At 40.6% G+C, this 22,928-nt stretch overlaps 1 protein-coding gene across 4 annotated transcripts; it reads right to left on the reverse strand.

Annotated features, from left to right (window-relative positions):
• Positions 1–587: 587 nt before the first annotated feature.
• GDE1 (glycerophosphodiester phosphodiesterase 1) lies at positions 588–22,678 on the reverse strand. 4 transcript variants are annotated; one of them, XM_029219287.1, is made up of 7 exons: positions 22,274–22,653; positions 19,601–19,709; positions 15,380–15,551; positions 13,454–13,559; positions 11,090–11,182; positions 2,475–2,686; positions 595–1,207 (listed from the first exon to the last, which is right to left on the reverse strand). In XM_029219287.1, exons 1-7 carry the CDS (start codon positions 22,532–22,534, stop codon positions 1,060–1,062), a joined length of 1,101 nt encoding a protein of 366 aa, XP_029075120.1. In that variant the 5' UTR covers positions 22,535–22,653; the 3' UTR covers positions 595–1,059. The 4 variants fall into 4 exon arrangements, with proteins under 4 accessions (XP_029075116.1, XP_029075120.1, XP_029075118.1 ...); XM_029219283.1 differs by lacking the exon at positions 19,601–19,709 and having other exon boundaries at positions 588–1,207; positions 15,380–15,555; positions 22,274–22,678; XM_029219285.1 differs by lacking the exon at positions 19,601–19,709 and having other exon boundaries at positions 22,274–22,480.
• Between the last annotated feature and the right edge of the window lie 250 nt (positions 22,679–22,928).

Below are 22,928 nucleotides of genomic sequence, written 5' to 3' on the forward strand. Positions count from 1 at the left end.
GTTATAAAGGCAGACAAGGTGAGTGGTTCTCTGAACCGACTGACCTGGGCTTGAATACCAGTTACACCAGGGAATTTGAGACCTTGGGTAAGTGACTTTAACCTTGCAGTACCTCGGTTTCCTTATCAGTAAAAAGAGATTAATATCTCTGTAAGATTTTTGTGAGGGTTAATTAAAATAACGCATGTTAAACCACTGAAGTTCCTGGTAAATAGTAAACAAGAAATTTTATCATGAGATCAGGCTCTACGTCACAGCTGTCATTTCTGGGAAGACCCTTCCCTTCCAGATTTTAGTTTTCTCATTTGTAAAATGAGGCTAAGCCTAGATGTTCCCGGAAGTTTCTTCCAGTTCTGTCTGTGATCGTCTGCTGTAGAGCAGCTTGAAAGGGTACGACTCTGCCCCCTAGTGGTTTGTAGCTCTTATTTCTAGATACCATAAACAATCCCTCAGACTGATATTAAGACCTCCTTACCATTTTCTTTGCTTCACACCAATGTCTCACCAGGGGCCCTGGCCACTGGATTGGAAACAGCAGCTCCCTTAAATTCTTTATGTCTTAGGATATGATGCTTGGTACACGGTTTTCCCTTAGTGCTCCTTTTAATGATTTTATTAGTATGGTCACAAGTTTGATGTCTACAGTACATTGATAACATAGCTGGATACAAATATTTTAAATAAGTAAAGTTATGTAAGTGTGTCAAGTTTTAAAACGTCAACTCTGAGTGATCATGCGTTTCCCATGCATTTGCATCTGCACCCCCAAAGCGCACGATTCAGTCTGTGCTTATCTTCACCGGGCTTCAGTGCGTGCCTCAGGTTGGGGCAAGAGTGTTGTGCCTTTCTGCAAACCCAGACTTTCAAGAGCATCGGTTTTGAACTCAGGCATTTCATGGAGCATGGCGGCAACACCGGGTTTTGCTCTGGTTCAGGTAAATACCCAGTCACCGACTACTGCTTGTGGGACTGATCCCGCAAGGGCTTGGGTGTGCTGATATTCCTCCATGAGGCCAGCAGGCAGTTTCTCTACCCGTGCTTCCTCCCTGGGGGAAAAGTCTAGAAGTGAGGTGTGCAGTCTTCCAACATGCTGTCGGTGATATAGCTGGAACCAAGATGGGATTCATAGTAACTTTTTTCATCAAAAGTATTAACAGTCCAAGCAACAACCTGAATGCCTTTAGCTGACCACTTCTTCAAGTAGTCCCTGGAGAAAGAGGAAAAACCAACCTTGTTAGAATAATGCCACTTGTCTCAGGAATCTACAACGGTCACTAAATATGGTGTTCGCTGAGTACTAACAGCCCCAGAAGGAGCCTCGTAACTGGCCTCCGCACTGCAGCCAGAGGGTGTTCCAAACCCAGCACGAGCACCTCCACCACGCCGCTGCGGCTTTCAACACTTCAGCCACTTGCTGAAGACCCCCCACCCCGAACCCCTACCGGAGGCGGTACCTAGCCTAGTCCCACCTGTCTCTTTGGCCTCATCTTACACCACACTCCCCCGTTCTTTTCTGTGCTGTACTCTGTGTGTGTACTGATTTTTCCTGCAGTTCCTTGAAAGAACCAGGCTCCTTCCTGCCACAGCACTTTTGCACGTGTCTTCCCCTCTGACTTGGACCTCCACCCCCAATCCCCTCATTTCCTACGCACCCTTCAGATCTTAGCTCAGCTGTTACTTCCTTGGGGATGTTCTCCCTGACTCCCTTGACTAGGACAAATTAAACAGCATATGTGCACTGTTCTCTCTTACACAGCATTTATCTTAGCTCTAATTTTATGTTTACTGGATCCTTATTTGATTAGCATTTATCTCTTCCACTTGACTATAAACTCCATGAGGGCAGACTGTGGCTTTCCTTCTTTACCACAGCATCTTCAGCTTCTTCATACAGTACCTTGCAATACTGCAGGCATACAACAAATACTTATTGAACTGAACGCACACATGCCTGAAATAATATGAAACTTACAACTGTAACCACCTGAAATACACAGCTATAAAATTGCCAAAATAAAGATTCAGAGATTGCTAGCAGGTTAGGGAATGGAAAGTTTCCTGGGAGCAATGGAGTAGAGCCTGTAATATATAGGGGAGCAGAAGGAAAGTTGGGATGGATGAGGTAGGTGCCCACAAGACCTCTTCATTGTGGTTCTGCCCTAGATCCTATGTTGGTTTTTAAAGGGAGCCAATCACAAGGAAATACAATCTCTCCGTCTCTGACGTCATAGTTTGGCACGTTTATTTTTTCTTTAAAATGCACTAAAACCTAAGAATATTTGATCAACTTGTTTTGGAAACAGTGAAATATGCCTAAACTCTTCCCACCTAAGAAGCTAGTGGCATTTCAACTTAATAAAGGCATGGTGGGCTTCGTGGGTGGGAACCAATCCAGGTGTCCACTGTTAATCCTCCCTTTTCAAGAAGAACATTCAGGAAATGTATCAGAAGATAAAAAAAAGCTTCCAACTTACGGAGATACAAAATCCTTTTGTATGAGGAAAGCTGAAATTCCACACAAGTACCACAAGATATTATGCATACTCCAATCGAGCAAAATGTCCAATGCCACAAACATGGACTGTTTCCAGAAAGTAGCAAAGCGTGGTTTCCCATCTCCTGTATGGCTAAGGCTCCAAGGTCTGTGAATTAAAGCTGTTACTACATTCTGATCTGCTTGTCTCATCTGAAAGGAATTTTGGAAAATAAAGCAATTATCGTATCTTAAGGCCAATACTTCTCATTTGTTCGTTAGATTTAGCCAATGTACTCAGTCTGTACAAGGAGGTATGCTGCCCCCGATGTCTACTAAATAAATGCTCCATCACAAACCCTTTGAGAAAATAAGGTGTTGAATGTAAAGCATTTAATATATAGTATAAATGAGAACCCTTCCTCCACAATCCTAAAAGAACTGCAATACTATCTTTAAAATGAGAACACTATAACGTCAGGGTCAAATTTTAATAATGTCACAGAGAGTAACTTTCAATTGGATATTGATTTAAATTATGGCCAGAGATAATTAGAACACAGTGAAGATGGAACCATGATCATTTCAAGGTGGGCTGGTTAGTTTTTGATCCTTTTTAGAAAAGATGGCTGAAAAAAGTTGTGGGGGGCGGGGAAATGGGGTGAGAAGGGAGAGAAGTGGGGGCAGGGACAAGGACAGAGCAACGGACAAATGGGGGATATGGATGGAATTCTCTTAGTCTGTGCTCTATGGTCCTCTGGAAAAGGCATCACACATTTTAAAGGCCTCTGGTCAAGGAAGTTTGGGAAACACTGATCCAAATGTCTAGAAGTCCCAGGGCACTATTCATCTCAATGACAGTTTATATCCCAGTAGGCTCCACCCTTACTGCAAAATTTTAAATACATGCTGTGTTGGTCACTGTTGAAGAACCAACTCATTATTTTGGAAACTGGTAAATAAAGGACAGGATTAAGCATTTATTTGCCTATTGGATAGCTAAACAGTAGATGAGATCCTCTTTATAGAAGTATTCCCTCTAGGTAATACATGAACAAGAAATGACAGACTTAAAATATTGACACTTTGAAACCCCTAGGAGGGACTTCCCTGGTGGTCCAGTGGCTAAGACTCCACATTCCCAATGCAGGGGGCCCGGGTTCGATCCCTGGTCAGGGAACTCAATCCCACATGCTGCAACTAAAGATCCCGTGTGCTGCAACTAAGACCCGGCGCAGCCAAATAAATAAATGGATAAATAAATATTAAAAATAAAAATAAAACCCCTAGTAAACTGCCAGAGCCGGCCACTGGCATCAGTAACAGCTGCTGACAACGTGACGAGACAACCCGGCAGTATGCGCCCCCTGATGGAAGAAGACCCTTGCCTAAGGAATTACCTTGCCAAGAATAACTGAACCTAACCTGATCAAGCCTTCAACTCTACCAATTCATAGGAAATATACAGAGGAGATGAATGTGTTAAATTGTACCATGGCATAATTAGCAAAATCCAGACTTTGTTAAATAAACTCTACAAAACAACCTAATTTCTTCAATAAATACATGACAAGGGGGATTTATACACTGGATATTTGATGATCTTAAGGACTTCTTGTTAGTGGTTTTAGATGGGATAATGGTATTGTGGTTAGGTTAAAAAAAAAAAAGGAATCACTTTTTAAAGATACTTAATGTAATTTTCATGGATAAAATGATATAACTGGAATCTGCTTCAAAATAACCCTGGGGAGGAGGCGGAGTCAAGACAGCAGTGTGGGAAGATGCGGAGTTAGCTTCTCCCCACAACGAGGGTGCCTGCCGGCTGCTGGTGGGGAACTCTGACGCCCAAGGAGACGGAAGGAACCCCAAAGTGAACCGGTAGGATGTACGGGGACTGAGAGGGGAGGAGAAGTGGAGGACAGACAGGATCTGCGCCCCTGAGGCTGGGGAGATCAGGAGAAGTAGGCAGGAGGGGCCCTCCAGGAGGAGGGGAGAGGAGTGGAGGGTGATTGACTGGCCCACTCGGGCCTGAGGAGTCTGCTGGGCTCCCACGCTGATCCCCTGCCCTCCAAAGCCCCCTCCAGGCCGCATGGGTCCTTGGGGGCATAGGAGGGAGGTCAGGGAGATCAGGAGAGGCAGGTGGGAGGGGCCCTCCCAGACCAGAGGAGCAGGAGAGGAGAGGAGGGCCCCACCCACTCGAGCCCAGGAAGCCTGCTGGGTTTCCAGGTGAGATCCCCCGCCCTCTGAGACCAGGGGTAGGGGACTCGCCTGGGCCCCTTCTGTTCCTTGAGCCTAAGCCCCATCCCCCACAGCCCCCAGGGCCTTTTCCAGCCCTGTGGGTCCTGAGCACAGGCCCTGCCCACCGCCCAAACCTCGCCCTTGCTTAGGCCCCGCCCCCCACAGCCAAGGCCTTCCCCCCAGCCCCTTTTTTTAAATTTTCCCTCCTCCTCTTTTTTAGTATTGTGGTACTGATGTACCTTCCAGTTGTTGATTCATCTATATTTTAATTTTTATATTCTTTCTAACATATCTGGTAGTTTCCTAGTCTAATTTTATTTTTTACTTTGTTATTGTTCTCTCTCTCTTTTTTGCCACCCCACGCGGCTCACAGGATCTTGGTTCACGAGCCCGGGGTTGGGCTGAAGCTCCTGCAGTGGGAGCTCCGAGTCCGAACCACCGGACTAACAGAGAACCTCAGACTCCAGGGAATATTCATCGGAGTGAGGTCTCCCAGAGGTCCTCATCTCAGCACCAAGACCCAGCTCTACCCAACAGCCTACAAACTCCAGTGTTGGAAGCCTCAGGCCAAACAACCAGTGAGACAGGAACACGATCCCACCCATCAAAAAAAAAAAAGAGAGATGGCAAAAAAATGTGTCATGAAGGAGCAAGGTAAAAACCTACAAGACCAAATAAATGAAGAGGAAATAGGCAATCTACCAGAAAAAGAATTCAGAGTAATAATAGTAAAGATGATCCAGAATCTCAGAAATAGAATGGAGACACGGATTGAGAAAATACAAGAAATGTGTAACAAAGATCTAGAAGAACTAAAGAACAAACAAACAGAGATGAACAACACAGTAACGGAAATGAAAAATACACTAGAAGGAATCAATAACAGAATAACTGAGGCAGAAGAACGAATAAGTGAGCTGGAAGACAAAATGGTGGAAATAACTGCCAAGGAGCAGAATAAAGAAAAAAGAATGAAAAGAATCAAAGACAATCTCAGAGACCTCTGGGACAACACTAAACGCACCAAATTTGAATTACAGGGGTCCCAGAAGAAGAGAAAAAGAAATGGTCTGAGAAAATATTTGAACAGATTATGTCGAAAACTTCCCTAATATGGGAAAGGAAATAGTCACCCAAGTCCAGGAAGCACAGAGTCCCATACAGGATAAACCCTAGGAAAAGCACACCAAGACATTAATCAAACTAACAAAAATTAAATTCAAAGAAAAAATATAAAAAGCAGCAAGGGAAAAACAAAGAATAACATACAAAGGAATCCCCTTAAGGTTATCAGCTGATTTTTCAACAGAAACTCTGCAGGCCAGAAGGGAGTGGCAGGATATACTTAAAGTGATGAAAGAGAAAAACCTACAACCAAGGTTACTCTACCCAGCAAGGATCTCATTCAGATTCGATGGAGAAGTCAAAAGCTTTTCAGACAAGCAAAAGCTAAGAGGATTCAGCACCACCAAACCAGCTTTACAACAAATGCTAAAGAAACTTCTCTAGGCAGGAAACACAACAGAAGAAGACCACAAAAACAAACCCAAAATAATTAAGAAAATGGAATAGGAACATACATATTGATAACAACCTTGAATGTAAATAGATTAAATGCCCCAACCAAAAGACACAGACTGGCTGAATGGATACAAAAACAAGATCCATATATATCCTGTCTACAAGAGACCCACTTCAGACCTAGAGACACATACAGACTGAAAGTGAAGGGATGGAAAAAGATATCCCATGCAGATGGAAATCAAAAGAAAGCTGGAGTAGCAATTCTCGTATCAGATAAAACAGACTTTAAGATAAAGACTGTTACAAGAGATAAGGAGGGACACCACATAATGATCAAGGGATCAATACAAGAAGAAGATATAACAATTATAAATGTTTACGCATAGGAGCACCTCAATATATAAGGCAAATGCTAACAACCATGAAAGGAGAAATAGAAAGTAACACAATAATAGTGGGAGTCTTTAACACCCCACTTACACCAATGGACAGATCATCCAAACGGAAAATAAATAAGGAAACACAAACTTTAAATGAAACAATAGACCAGATAGATCTAATTGATATTTATAGAACCTTCCACCCAAAAGTGGCAGAATACACTTTCTTCTCAAGTGCACATGGAACATTCTCCAGGACAGATCACATCTTGGATCATAAATCAAGCCTTGGAAAATTTAAGAAAATTGAAATCGTATCAAGCATCTTTTCTGACCACAACCTTATGAGATTGGAAATCAATTACAGGAAAAAAACTGTAAAAAACACAAATACATAGAGGCTAAACAGTGCACTACTAAATAACCAAGAGATCACTGAAGAAATCAAAGAAGAAATAAAAAGATACATAGAAACAAATGACAATGAAATCATGACAACCCAAAACCTACGGGATGCAGCAAAAGCAGTTCTAAGACGGTAATTTATAGCAATTCAATCTCACCTCAAGAAAAAAGAAAAATCTCAAATAAACAATCTAACCCTACACTTAAAACAACTAGAGAAAGAAGAACAAAGAAAACCCAAAGTCGGTAGAAGGAAAGAAATCATAAAGATCAGAGCAGAAATAAACGAAATAGAAATGAAGAAAACAATAGCAAAGATCAATAAAACTAAGAGCTGGTTCTTTGAGAAGATAAACAAAATTGATATACCCTTAGCCAGACTCATCAAGAAAAAAAGGGAGAGGACGCAAATCAATAAAATTAGAAATGGAAAAGGAGAAATCACAACTGACACTGCAGAAATACAAAGGATAAGAGACTACTACAAACAACTATACACCAACAAAATGGACATCCACGAAGAAATGGACAAATTCTTGGAAAGGTATAACCTTCCAAGACTGAACCAGGAGGAATTAGAAAATATAAACAGAACTATCACAAGTAATGAAATTGAAACCATAATTAAAAATCTTCCAACAAACAAAAGTCCAGGACCAGATGGCTTCACAAGCGAATTCTATAAAACATTTAGAGAAGAGCTAACACCAATCCTTCTCAAGCACTTCCAAAAAATTGCAGAGGGAGAAACACTCCCAAATTCATTCAATGAAGCCACCATCACCCTGATACCGAAACCAGAAAAAGACATCACACAAAAAGGTTATTATAGCCCAATATCACTGATGAACATAGATGCAAATATCATGAACAAAGTACTAGCAAACAGAATCCAACAACACATTAAAAGGATCATACACCATGATGGAGTGGGACTTATCCCAGGGATGCAAGGATTCTTCAGTATATGCAAATCAATCAATGTGGTACACCACATTAACAAATTAAGGAACAAAAACCATATGATCATCTCAATAGATGCAGAAAAAGCTTTTGACAAAATTCAACAGCCATTTATGATAAAAACTCTCCAGAAAATGGGCACAGAGGGAACCTACCTCAACATAATAAAGGCCATATATGACAAACCCACAGCAAGCATCATACTCAATGGTGAAAAACTGAAAGCATTATCACTGAGATCAGGAACAAGACAAGGATGTCCACTCTTGCCACGCTTATTCAACATAGTTTTGGAAGTCCTAGCCACAGCAATCAGAGAAGAAAAAGAAATAAAAGGAATACAAATTGGAAAAGAAGAAGTAAAACTGTCACTGTGTGCCAATGACATGATACTGTACATAGAAAATCCTAAAGATGCCACCAAAAAACTACTAGAACTAATCAATGAATTTGGTAAGGTTTCAGGATACAAAATTAATGCACAGAAATCTCTGGCATTTCTATACACCAACAACGAAAAATCAGAAAGAGAAATTAAGTAAACATTTCTATTTACCATTGCAACAAAAAGAATAAAATACCTAGGAATAAACCTGCCTAAGGAGGCAAGACTTGTACTCAGAAAACTATAAAACACTAATGAAAGAAATCAAAGATGACATAATCAGATGGAAAAATATACCATGTTCTTGGATTGGAAGAATCAATATTGTGAAAATGACTATACTATCCAAAGCAATCTACAGATTCAATGCAATCCCCATCAAACTACCAATGGCATTCTTCACGAATTAGAACAAAAAATTTTACAATTCGTATGGAAACACAAAAGACAAATAGCCAAAGGAATAGCCTAATAGCCAAAGCAATCTTGAGAAAGAAAAACGGAGTTGGAGGAATCAGGTTCCCTGACTTCAAACTATACCACAGACCTACAGTAATCAAGACAGTATGGTACTGGCTCAAAAACAGAAATATAAATCAATGGTACAAGACAGAATGTCCAGAGATAAACCCACGCACACATGGGCACCTAATTTATGACAAAGGAGGCAAGAATATACAATGGAGAAAAGACAGCCTCTTCAATATGTGGTGCTGGGAAAACTGGACAGCTACATGGAAAAGAATGAAATTAGAACACTCCCTAACACCATACACAAAAATAAACTCAAAATGGATTAGAGACTTAAATGTAAGACCAGACACTATAAAATTCTTAGAGGAAAACATACGAAAAACACTCTTTGACATAAACCACATCAGGTTCTTTTTTGATCCACCTCCTAGAGTAACAGAAATAAAAACAAAAATAAACAAATGGGACTTAATTAAACTTAAAAGCTTTTGCACAGCAAAGGAAACCATAAACAAGACAAAAGACAACCCTCAGAATGGGAGGAAATATTTGCAAATGAAACAATAGACAAAGGATTAATCTCCAAAATATACAAACAGTTCATGGAGCTCAATATCAAAATAACAAACAATCCAGTTAAAAAATGGGCGGGAAGACCTAAATAGACATTTCACCAAGGAAGACATACAGATGGCCAAGAGGCACATGAAAAGATGCTCAACATCACTAATTATTAGAGAAATGCAAATCAGAACTACAATGAGGTATCACCTCATGCTGGTCAGAATGGCCATCATCAAAAAATCTAGAAACAATAAATGCTGGAAAGGGTGTGGTGAAAAGGGAACCCTCCTGCACTGTTGGTGGGAATGTAAATTGATACAATCACCATGGAAAACAGTATGGAGGTTCCTTAAAAAACTAAAAATAGAACTACCATATCACCCAGCAATCCCACTACTGGGCATATACCCTGAGAAAACCATAATTCAGAAAGAGACATGTACCACAATGTTCAGTGCAGCACTGTTTACAATAGCCAGGACATGTAACCAACCTAAATGTCCATCGACAGATGAATGGATAAAGAAGATGTGGCACATATATACAATGGAATATTACTCAGCCATAAAAAAGAAACGAAATTGAGTTATTTGTAGTGAGGTGGATGGACCTAGAGTCTGTCGTACAGAGTGAATAAATCAGAAAGAGAAAAACAAATACTGTATGCCAATGCACATAAATGGAATTTTAAAAAAAAAGGTACTGATTAACCTACTTGCAGGGCAGAAATAAAGAGGTAGATGTAGAGAATGGACTTGAGGACATGCGGTGGGAGGGCAAAGCTGGGGTGAAGTGAGAGTAGCATTGACGTATATACACTACTGAATGTAAAATAGTTGGGTGGTGGGAAGCAGCAGCATAGCACAGGGAGATTGCCTTGGTGTTTTGAGATGACCTAGAGGGGTGGGATAGGGAGGATGGAGGGAGGCTCAAAAGGGAGGGGATATGGGGACATACGTGTGCATATGGCTGATTCGCTTTGTTGTGCAACAGAAACTAACATAGTATTGTGAAGCAATTATACTCCAATAAAGATCTATTAAAAAAAATAACTCTGGGGATAAATGGGGTTATGGATGAAACAAGCTGGATTATGGTTAAAGGAGGGCTTGCTGTGTAGTATCTATGTATTTGCATATTTCAAATTATGTATATTTTAAATTCTCTATAAGACTTATTTTTTAAAAAGGTATATTCTGCTGTTACTTAGTGAGACACAGAAATATACAATTCATTCTGTTCTGAGAATGTTTCCAAAGTAATCTGAATGAGCCTATAAACAACATGAAAGAAGGAGCTAAAAAGGAATCATGGTATTTTAAAACAGCGTACGAGTACTTTCCCCTTCCTGCATTTTTGTTAATTTAAAAGAGGAGTCTCTTCACAGATGTAGAGAACAAACGTATGGACACCAAGGGGGGAAAGGGGGTGGGGTGGGGTGGGGGGTGGGGGTGGTGGGATGAATTGGGAGACTGGGATTGACATCTATACACTAATATGTATAAAATAGATAACTAATAAGAACCAGCTGTATAAAAAATAATAATAAAATTCAAAAAAAAGAGAAGTTTCTTAATTCAGTTCAGTCTAACGGGCATCTATCTTATGCTTATTTAGCCCACTGCTATTATTACCACCAACTAACATAATATTATATACAACAAAAATCCAGAATTTTACCTTATAGATAACTTCTGGCAAGAAAGAGCAGACAATACTATTATTGTATAGTTGAGGAAACTCCATATATACTTTCTTTAGAGCATCAGTAGCCTGTAAAAGAGATTCATGTATTTAAAATCTATTAAAATGTAGTCCCAACCAGTAACTACTATATATAAGTACAACTCTATTAAGTAAATCAGAAGTTTACTAATATATGGGGATGTGAAAAGGAATTTTGGTAGGTTGCTTTATCCACTAGGATGCATTTTAAACTCAAATCAGCAGATAAGGAAGAAGCTGGGGTACTGCTGCTTTACTATTTTGTTGAGAGGCTCACCTCCTTTTGTCATACTTTGGAAAAGTATGGCAGACTACAGGCCAGTGGAGGTTGGAAGCAAAATTTTAAAATCTTTTCCTTATACTCTAGTTTAGCCACTAGGATAGGTCCTTTTATACCCACAACTCTATTTCCCTCTGCCTTTCCTAGCTGAAGTGGGAGTCAACCAGTCTGCAAACTAGAGAGGGTAGATTTTCTCAGTCTAGGCGACTAAGAAGAAACGTCATCCATCATCAACAGGGAGGGAGAAGCAATGGGACAAGGGAGAAACTGGGGAGAGTCTCCCAACTCTTCCCAAGAAAAGCAGAAGTTTCTTTTTGCAGTAGACCAGCTACCAAATGAAGAAGTGATAGAATTAAAATACTGATAGTTTGTAACCTCTAGTGAATTAACAGATTTGGCCACTGAGCAACAGTAGCAGCTAACAACAGAGATGACCAGACGTTAGGTGGAATGTAATGTTGCTACATCATAATTCTTGAAATACCCCTAATTTTTGGAAAGTCACACATAACCTATAACCAAATATAAGCAACTAAATGCATTCCCCAAAATAAAAAAGAACATAGAAATTATTCATCTCATGCTTCCCTTCACTAATATCACAGAGTGTGAGCTATAGAGCCGAAGTCGTTTTCTTGTTGTGAACTAACATGCACCATGTGTGATGCTTCACCTACATTCTTTATCTGATTCTCACAACAACCCTATGTGGTCATTTCTTACATTGTTCCCATTTTGCCCATAAGGAAACAGAAGCTTATCAAGGTTAAGGTTACACTGTAGTAGGTGAGAGTTTAATCACAATCTCCAAAGCCCGGGATCTTGGCTCCTGTTATCTACCGTCTCCAATTTAATGCCAACACTTGTTCCTTTATACTCCCATTTTTTAAATTAATTAATGAATTAATTAATTTTTGGGGCTGCGTTGGGTTTTCGTTGCTGTGGGCGGGCTTTCTCTAGTTGCGGCAAGTGGGAGCTACTCTTCATTGCAGTGCACGGGATTCTCATTGCAGTGGCTTCTCTTTGTTGCAGAGCATGGGCTCTAGGCGTGCGGGCTTCAGTAGTTGTGGCATGCAGGCTCAGTAGTTGTGGCTCACAGGCTCTAGAGCGCGGGCTCAGTAGTTGTGGCACATGGGCTTAGTTGTCCCGTGGCATGTGGGATCTTCTTAGACTAGAGCTTGAACCAGTGTCCCCTGCATTGATAGGTGGATTCCCAACCACTGTGCCACCAGTGAAGTCCCTATGCTCCCATTTTGGTGAATTAGATCACTATGTTCTGCCCAATGCTGCCCAAACCATCTGTGAGCACCCAACCAGAAAGCTCAAATAGCTGGAAAAAAAAAAAATTTCTTCTCCTCCCTCAGCCCTCTTTATTCTAAGAAAATAATCATGAAGGTCAGTACACCATGGGTGAAATGTAAGACCTATCAGGGTTCCCAAACATGGGCCGTTATCATCAATAAAACCCGAGGTGCTCATTAAAAATCTTGTTCCTTGGGCTTCCCTGGTGGCGCAGTGGTTGAGAGTCCGCCTGCCGATGCAGGGGACACGGGCTCGTGCCCCGGTCTGGGAAGATCCCACGTGCCGCGGAGCGGCTGGGCCCGTGAGCCATGGCCGCTGAGCCTGCGCGTCCGGAGCCTGTGCTCCGCAACGGGAGAGGTCACAACAGTGAGAGGCCCGCGTACTGGGGAAAAAAAAAAAAAAAAAAAAAAAAGAAGTGCCTCTTTACTGTTCATTTAATATCTTTTGTAAATGCTTCATGCAGATAAAAGAAACCTGACTCTTCTATTTTGTGCTAGTTGTCGAATATTGGAGATTGTTAAATGGTTCCATCAAAGGTTAAAAGGTTTAAAAAGGTTCCATAATTTACTGTTTCCTTGAAGATGTGGATTTTTGCAATGTAAACTTCCATTAAGCAAATATAATTTGTAAAAATAATTTAAGAATATAAAAAATAAAATATATAGTTAATTTTGGAACAAACTAGCACTTAAATAAAGCTGTCTTTTCCAAAGTGCAGTCTATGGTATAAACTGTACCATATTTGCATGGCCTTTGACATCAAAGAAGATTGTGAGGTTACGGTTTAGGCACTCTGCAACAGCTTCTCTCAGGGTAGGAATCTTTTCATCAGGGAAATCATTCCTATAAGAGAGGGAAAAGGAATAGTACATTGTAGGAACAAGGAAAAGATAAAAGTTTAGTAAAACAGACATTTGAAAAATGTCTCCCAACCAAAGGAAAAGAGTGTTTCCCCAACTTCCTTTCTCCAACCATACCAAAGTCCAAGGATAATATGTTTTTAAACCAAGTTAAAGATATTCTTGGCCACAGAACAGCAACAACAAAAATCATTTATTTTTTAGGCAGTCACTGGATTTATAATATAATTAGTAACTCTACTCACTAAAGGGCAGAGTATATGCCATCTTTGGAGAACTCAGAGACTCAAGATTGTACTTTCCCTAATAGAACCTTACGCAGGAGAAATTCCTAGCTATATATACATCTGTTAACTGTACGGTTGTGCATTTAAGTGAAACTGGTTAAAATAAATAATTTTCTAATACATAAGTTTCTGAAAAAGAAAAGGAAAGTTAAGTGCCTGACACATAAGAAATCAGCTTTTCTCAAATAACAAAATTTCACTCTATATGATTTAACTTATGCTAATTCAACGGTATTAATTCAACTGTAAGATATTGGTTTTAAAAAAGATAAAGATAAATAGTACAGCAAATTCTGCCAGCCACTCTATTCAGTGACTATTCCCTGGGAATCAGAGACATGAATTTGCTATTCCTCCGGCTAGTCTTAGTTGCCATGCTCCCCTCTCAGGATGAGCATTTTACCCCACTGACAGAAATTTTCCCTTCTTTTCCAACAACATAGTCTCTAAACACAAGCCAATTATTTGGTATTTAAGCAAAGAAAATGCAACCTTTCAACTATGGAACAAAGACTGCTTGGGTTAAAGACATTAAGATGGTAAATTGGCTCCAATACCATGCCTTCTTAGAGTATTTTAAGGGTGACGCTGACCCTAAGCATTTTTTGCATTAAGTGTTGACTTTGAATTTGACATCTTATTAGCTACAGTGTCACTGTAATATTAAAACCAGCCTTCCCCTTGCCTACAGCTGAGCAATGAAATGTCTGTAACAGCAGAGAGCAATTCCAGCAGCTTGGACTCAGAACTTTCAAGTGTTATCAATATTCTTTCTAAAGTATGACTTCCTTTGGCTGACTTTTAATTTCTTTCAGTTCCTAGGAAAATAAAGTCTGAATCATCTTTTAGGGAGGACTACAGTTTAATCACTGGGTCAAATAAATTGACCAGAGAATTGATACGACATGAATTACAGTAAGAACACATTTTTCGGTATTACAAAGACAAGAGGAGAGGGATTTAAATAACCACATTCCAAAGTATATTACCCAGATACCAATTCCAAGGTGTTTATAGTTGTTAATGGTGGGAAGGGCATGGGTTCTGTGGTCATATACATTTTAGAAACACTAAGTTAAAGGCAAGAATTGATTGACGTGAACTGTTTATCCCCAAGGGGAATATCTAAAGTATAGTGTTGGATCTTATTTGATCATAGAACCCTTTTCTTCTGGAACATCTTATACGATTAGCTCTGATATACATACACACACACACCACATATACATATATAAATTTATATGACAGTACAAAGTAATTGTCACGTTAGAGTATCGTCTTGAGAATAATTCTGAAGCCAAATTTGGCCTCAGTGGGAAAAGCTGAAAAGCATTCATGCCATCTTTCTGTTGTTCGTGGCACCTGCCCATTACCTGGGAAACCTGTATACAGCTGAAAACAAAACACAACAAAACAACTCTTCTGGAGCAGAAGATGTAATTAGAAGGTGCCAGTGTCTTTCTGTGATCTCCAACACAAGTTGAGAGATATGTTTAGGTGACAATACACCACTTACCTTAATCTGTGATTTGCTGCAGGATTAAGCTTCCTAACTTGTTCAAATGTCAAATCACACAATCGACCGGTGCCATCAGTTGTCCTATCTACTGTGCTATCGTGCATTAAGACAGGAATCCCATCAGAAGTAAACTCAAGGTCCAACTCCACGCCTGTTGCTCCATTCTTAGCTGCCTTAACAAAAACACCAACGATATTAATGTCAAGTGGCCACAGATGTCATTTTGCAATCTAAACACTAAAGATGACCAACAGGTCTGGCTAAGTAGACAGTTTCTCTTACTGATTCTATTCCCTTCCTATACCGAAGAGCAACCCAACCTATTTCTCTTTTTCATGGATGTTAACCTTACTTCAGTGTCCACACTTATGGATTCCTTAAAAACTTCAATTTCCCCACTTTTCTCACTCTCAGAGTGGCAGATGGGGAGACTTCTGGAATTTGTTTTCTCTGGTTGCTTTAACTATACAGACCATTAATGGCTTACAATTACAAATATTTAGTCACATTTCACTGTTTACCTACACTCTCTTTGGTGCAGTATCTCTGATGATTCCCCTGTGTTTGTTGATTAGTTGGATATTGCACTACCTTGGCATAAACAGGATGAGTCTGGTTTTTGCTGGTTTAATTCCATCCTCTAGAGCAGAAACACCAAGGCTGCTTCTAGAGGACGCTAGATTTTGTTTATGTGAGCAGCACTGGCTGTTGGCCAACAAGTTGGTAAGCCTGATAAGGCGCACAAGAATTTATCTAAAAAGAGAACATGAACATAAAGTTTGAGGGGCCATGCTCCTCTGAGACACACTATCCAACATTTGCTTCCTTGGCTTCTTTGTCACAATGAAGACGTGAAACATTCATTATGATCAAGACTTTAATTTTTTTTAAAATTATGCAAACATACATTGCAAACATACATAGTAGTATACAGCAAAAAAAAAGACTTAACGGATGTTAACGTTTTGCCATATTTGCTTCAATCTCTTGCTGCCCTAAAACAATAATAGCTATATTATTTATTGAGCCTTTTATATTTGTCAGGCACTATTCTAACTGCTGTAAATGTATTAACTCATTTGATCCTCACAACCCTTCAGGAAGTACTATTAACATTCTCATTTTCAGATGAGGAAACTGAGAGAGATTAAGAAACTTGCTCTGGGTTACACAAACTAGGACGTGGTAGAGGCTACACTCTTAACCACATGACTTTACTATCACACTACAGATATAGCTAAAATCCTCCCCCCTTCTTCTCCAGAGGCAACTGCCAAGTGGACGTGCATAATTTCTATATCATTCCCTTACAGGTCCTTATATATTTACTACACACTTAAGTACCCATAAACAACATACAGCACTGTACTAGTGCATAGTAAGCATTCGATACACATTAGCCATTGTTATTGTGCTTTGTTAACACGTTTTTAACTGTAAAATAGTCAAATTTATTAATTATGTCCTTTATAGGTGGAGATTTGTCTATCTTATTTAAATCCTTTCTTACCCCCACTTATAAACAACTGTTTTCTTCTAGGCTTCAAAGTTTGATTTTCACATATATGACCAAGATTTCCCCCTCTAAAAATTCCAATTCCATCACTAACTGGCTATGTCATCTAATTACAAATATTACTCTTGCCTCCGTTTCATCATTTTTATGATGATACTTCTTTAATGATCTTAAGAGTTGTGAGGATTTAGAAATAATGTATGTAAATCACCAAGCTTGGTGCCTGGCTCAGAGGTGGCACTCAATATAAGCTATTATGACTAGAAAAACACTTATGCCTTGGTGAAAAAGTCATTACATAAGATGTAATGCTTACATCTACACTGATTAAAAGGTACATCTTTTTATAAGATTAAAAGGTATATCTTTTCTAAGTTTAATAATGCACTGGTAAGTCAACATGGGTTATATATTGTATAACATAAAACAAGATCACATTTCCAGTATTCACAGTGCATCTCTCTCACTGTAATACAAATGTTAACCTTATTCCTTGATGCTAGTAATTCAGTTCAATTATACTTTTATCCATTAGGGCCATTGTTACTTGGCTACAAAACAAAAAATAACAATGGTGAGACACTGTATTTTAGCAAGAATACTAAAGGTAATGAGTTCATTTATTTGTCTTTTCTGTGTAGTTTATTAAGGCCAAAAACAAAAGTTCTATAAAAGAATCACCATACTAGAGCTTCTTAGACCAGATCTTCTAATGACTGCATTCAACTTTCTTTCCCAATACTTTTACGTAGAGGCAAAAAGATAAACCCCTGAATCTGATTCACATATTAGTATATACTTCATACTCTTATTTCAAGAAGTTTCTTATAATAGTATTTTTCTTCTAAACATACACACTTCACATAAACTAGTCTACATAAATACTGTAATTTATTAAAATTTTACTTAAGATGTTAGTTTGAAACTATACTAATAGTTTAGTAATAGAATAGTATAGGGTAGTATAGTTAGAGAAATCAGATCAATGATTGCCTTGGGGCAGAGGCAGGAGTAGGGGTTGACTCCAAAGAGAACACAAAGGAACATTCTAGGGTGATGGAAATGGATTGAGGTGGTGGCTACCCAGGTGTAAATATTTATCAAAACTCATCAAACTGTATACTGAAAATGTATCTTTTATTGTATGTAAATTATACTTTGACAAAGTTGATTTAAAAAGTGTCTGCTTTAATAAAGTCATTATACTTATATGACTTTTGACATAGTATTCACATACCATAAAATTCATCCATTTAAAGTGTACAATTCAATGGTTTTCAGCATATTTGCAGTTGTGCAACCATCACTACAATCGCTTTCTGAACATCTTCATCACCCCAAAAAGAAACCCCATACCCATTAGCAGTCAGTCCCCACTTCTCTCTCCAACCCTCCCAGTCCCTGGCAACTACTAATCTACTTCTTTCTCTATGGCTTTGCCTATTCGAGACATTTTATTTAATAGAATTATATAATATGCAGTCTTCTGTGACTAGCTTCTTTTACTTAGCATACTGCTTTCAAGGTTCATTCATGTTATAACATGTATGGGGACTTCATTCATTTTTCTTGCTAAATAATATTCCATTGTGTGGCTATATCACATTTTATTTATCCTTTCAACAGCTGATGGACATTTCTGTTGTTTCCACTTTTTGGCTATTATGAATAATGCTATGAACAATCCTGTTCAAGTTTTTGCGTGATGCATGTTTTCAATTCTTTTGAGTATATACCTAGGAGTGAAATTGCTGCTTCAGATGGTAATTCTATCTTTAACCGTTTTCTAAAAAATTAATTAATTAATTAATTATTGGCTGTGTTGGGTCCTCATTGCTGCATGTGGGCTTTCTCTAGTTGCGGTGCACGGGCTTCTCATTGCAGTGGCTTCTCTTGTTGTGGAACACTGGCTCTAGACGGGTGGGCTTCAGTAGTTGTGGCTCGCGGGCTCTAGAGCACAGGCTCAGTAGTTGTGACGCATGGGCTTAGTTGCTCCGCAATCTTCCCGGACCAGGGCTTGAACCCGTGTCTCCTGCATTGGCAGGTGGATTCTTAACCACTGCACTACCAGGGAAGTCCTATATTTAACCTTTTGAGGAACCGACAGACTAGTTTCCCACCATCAGTGCATGAAGGTTCCAACTGCTGCATAATCTCGCCAATACTTCTGTCTGTCTTTTTGATTACAGCTGTCCTAGTGGGTATTACGTGGTCTTTCACTGTGGTTTTGAACTGCATTTTTCTGGTGGCTGATAATGTTGAATATCTTTTCTGATGGGCTTATTGCTTATTTGTACATCACAATTCTTCCAACAAATATTTATTGAGTGTCTACTATGTATCAGGCACTGTTCTAAGCAGTGAGGAGAGGGTGGTGAGCAAGAAAGAAAAGCAACATGAATCTTACACTTTACTGGGGAGAAACAGACTATACACATGTTACATGTATTATGATAGTGATAAATGTTTGAAAAAGAAAATAGAGGGTAATGTGAAAGTTAAGTCAGGTGGCAAGGCAAGGCACCTGACAAGGCAATCAGGGAAGGCCTCTTTAAGAATATGACATTTGAGCTGAGACCTTAGTGATAAAAGGGAGTCAACAATACAAAGATCCAGGGGAAGAGTTTTCTAAGTAGAAGAAATGGCAAATATAATACAAAGGCCACAAGGTAGGAAGGAGCCACAAAGTACTGATTGCCTACCCAGATCTATTTCCTTTCTTCTTCCCTGCTGGTAGAGAGCTGTTCTTTCTCCAGTGTTCAGCTTTCTCCTCTGCTGTAAGTGGACTATTCCCAACCCCTCCGTGTGCGTCTGTCAGAGAGAGTGAGAGAGACTGACTGACTTTTGGGAAAGACTTATGGAAGAGGGAGTAGAGCCTTTTCTTGAGGCTGGATGCTGATATGTAAGAATGTGAGTCCTGGGGCTGCAATGGCCACCTGGCAACTACAATGAGGGCTAGTAAATATGCTGCAGGTGGCAGAGCAGATAGATCAGTAGAAACGGTGTCCTCCACAATCACAAATTGAACAGCGGAATAAACCATCCTGGAAGTCACCTCTCCCACACACACCTCTTGCTATGTGAGATAGTCCCCTTATTGTTTGAAATATTTTAAGTTAGATTCTCTATTACATGAAGGCAAAAGCATCATTAACAAACACCCAAGGTGGTTTAAACAGAGGGAGTTGGGGCTTTGAGAAAGGTCCAAAATGGAAAGGTGTTTTGATTTTACCTAACTGCAACAGAAAAAACACTGGAGGGTTTTAAATATGGGCATGATATAATCTGAATTATACTTTTAAAGCTGCACTGTGGCCCCTCTGTGGAGTGGGCTGTGGGTTTGATTTCATGCTTCTGTCACTGTTTATAATCGTGACTCTGTTTTTGGAATGCATTCATTTCACCGCTCTCAAGTTTTTCCTTCTCTATCTATTCCATAATCTACCAGAAATTCTACCACTATCAGAATGTCTTCCCTGACTTTTCACATAATAGAATGTTTAAGAATATAAATTATGAGCTGCAAACAAGCAAAGTGAAAAAGAACAGGACAAAAAACAAACTTTGAAGGAAGTAAACTACATATTTCTTTTGAAGTCAAGAGGGAGGACGTGACCTTGTCTTCTGCAGCTAAATTCTGTCACGGCTAAAACGTTCATTGGTAATGACCTTGTATTTGAACAAGCTAAATTACATCTCATTTCCTCTTAAAACCAGGAATCAGCTTGGCGCAATGTTATTTATCATAATTACATATATTAAAGACATGTTCAGGGCTTCCCTAGTGGCGCAGTGGTTGAGAGTCCGCCTGCCGATGCAGGGGACACGGGTTCATGCCCCGGTCCGGGAAGATCCCACATGCCGTGGAGCGACTGGGCCCGTGAGCCATGGCCGCTGAGCCTGCGCGTCCGGAGCCTGTGCTCTGCAACGGGAGAGGCCACAACAGTGAGAGGCCCGCGTACCGCAAAAAAAAAGACATGTTCAACCTAAACATACAAGACATGAATGGAGTTCAGCTGTAATTCCCTTGCAACACAACAGGATATGACACACTATATGTATATGTGTATTTCGCATACATACTTTCTCATTTAATGTGAGGTAGCCTATTTCATCGAATCACAACCGATTAGGTGGATATTAACATCATTCCCATTTTACAGATGAGGAAACTTAAGGTCAGAGCTGGGACTAGAGTGAGGAGCGGTACCCTAGGGTGCCTTGCTTGCTACATCCTACCCGTGACTCTGACTGGGACACAGAGTGCTTAAGTAACTTGTTCATTACACAATACTGTCTGTCCCTAGCTGGGCAAAGAAAGGACATTCAGTTCAAATTTTACATCCTGGAACGTATTCTAATCTATGACAAAGGGCACTGGGACTTGGAATCAGGAGGCTGAATTCGAAAAGGAGCTGTGTGTGTTTGAGCCAGTTTTCCTACCCACTTAATGTTTCAGAGAAATGAGAGGATCAGATATATTTCCACATATGCAAAAGTGCCTAGACAACTGCAAAGCTCTCTTACTACGCAAGCTGTCATTATGATGAAGTCCGGAGACTGCCGAGAGCTCCCTGTGGAAAGGGGAGGCAGAAATTATCAGGAGTCCCCCTGCTAGTGTTGTCTTACCACGGGGAAAGGTGATAAGGAGATGATTTGGATAATTTGGAGGACAAGTAAAGACAGCCGCTGTGAAGGTGATCCGTTTAGAGTATGTTAGCTAACGACTGACCAAGGCTCTACTTAACCTGGCCACATTTCCTACTTCATTCACACACCAGCCTTTGTTTTGTCCCTTGAAGTCAGGTCATATACTGTCTATTCTGTTACATGAGGATTCCAACATCATTCCCACCTCAGGACCTTTGCACTTGCTGTTCCCTTTTCCTGGAGCACTTTCCCCCCAGATCCATGGCGGGCTCCTCATAATCCCGGTCTCAGTTCAAAGGTCACTTCTTCGGACAGGATTTCTGCCTAAAATGACCCTCCCGACATTCCTTATTCGGTAACCCTATTTCTTCATTGCACTCATCGCTTTCTTAAAGTACCTTATGTATGTGTTTATTTATTTAAGACCTGTCTCCCCTACTCCAATGCAAGCTCTGTGAAAGCAAGTACCCTTTCTGTCTTGTTCATGACCATCCTCAGTACCTGGCACATAGCAAATACGTTAAGTATTTGCAGTGTTCTATTAACACTTGAAGTCTGGAGATTTTCCGTAATTCAGAGGGATCCAGGGCCACCTGAATGTATTCCTTGTGGACAAATGGGGAAGTGGTAAGGCTATCATGAAAAAGCTGGGGAACCTTCGGAAGTACAGGCACAAGTCCAAGCTCCCAGGAGGCGCGCAAGGACGGGAGGAGTGTAGGACTCACCTGCCGAATGGCCGCCAGCGTGTTCTCGGGCGCGTCGTGGCCGCCGCCGCGGTGGGCGATGGCGGAGACGCGGTCCCGGGGCTTGAGCACCTGCATGGCCCTGCGGGAGGGCACCGGCTCAAAGCTGAAGAGGCGCAGCAGGAGGTAGAGGCTGCCGGTGAAGAGGCAGGCATTGAAGGGACTGCGCGTCACCAGCAGCAGCATCATCATCAGGAAGGAGAAGGGGCCCATGAGGCCCCCCTGTTCCTCCCATAGCCACATGCCGGCGCCCGCACCGGCACGGACGGGAGTCCCGGTCCCGCCGGGCTCCGCGGACAGGAAACCAAGAAACTACAACGACAGCCCAAAGCGCGGGCCGCAGCTAACACCCTTCGAGTGGACGAGCGCCGCACAATGGCGGCAGCGACTACTTCCGTAGAAGGAGCCCGAGGTCCAGCCAATCAGGGCCGAGGATCTCCAGAGCTCGGGGCGTAGCAGCTGCCAAGGCAACGGAGGCTGGTCCGAGCTCCCGGCTGGAGTTCCAAAGTACGTTTTGCGTTACTCTGTGGTCCGGATTTCCTCCGGGGCTTTCAAACTCTAGAAGCAAGGCGAGGGATATGACAGCAGCAGTCTTAAGGTCGTAAGACTGGAAAGGATCTTAATGACTCCATTTTGT

This window comes from Monodon monoceros, unplaced genomic scaffold, assembly GCF_005190385.1.
Source record: "Monodon monoceros isolate NGI ecotype Baffin Bay Population unplaced genomic scaffold, NGI_Narwhal_1 Super_Scaffold_13, whole genome shotgun sequence".
Lineage (NCBI taxonomy): Eukaryota > Metazoa > Chordata > Mammalia > Artiodactyla > Monodontidae > Monodon > Monodon monoceros.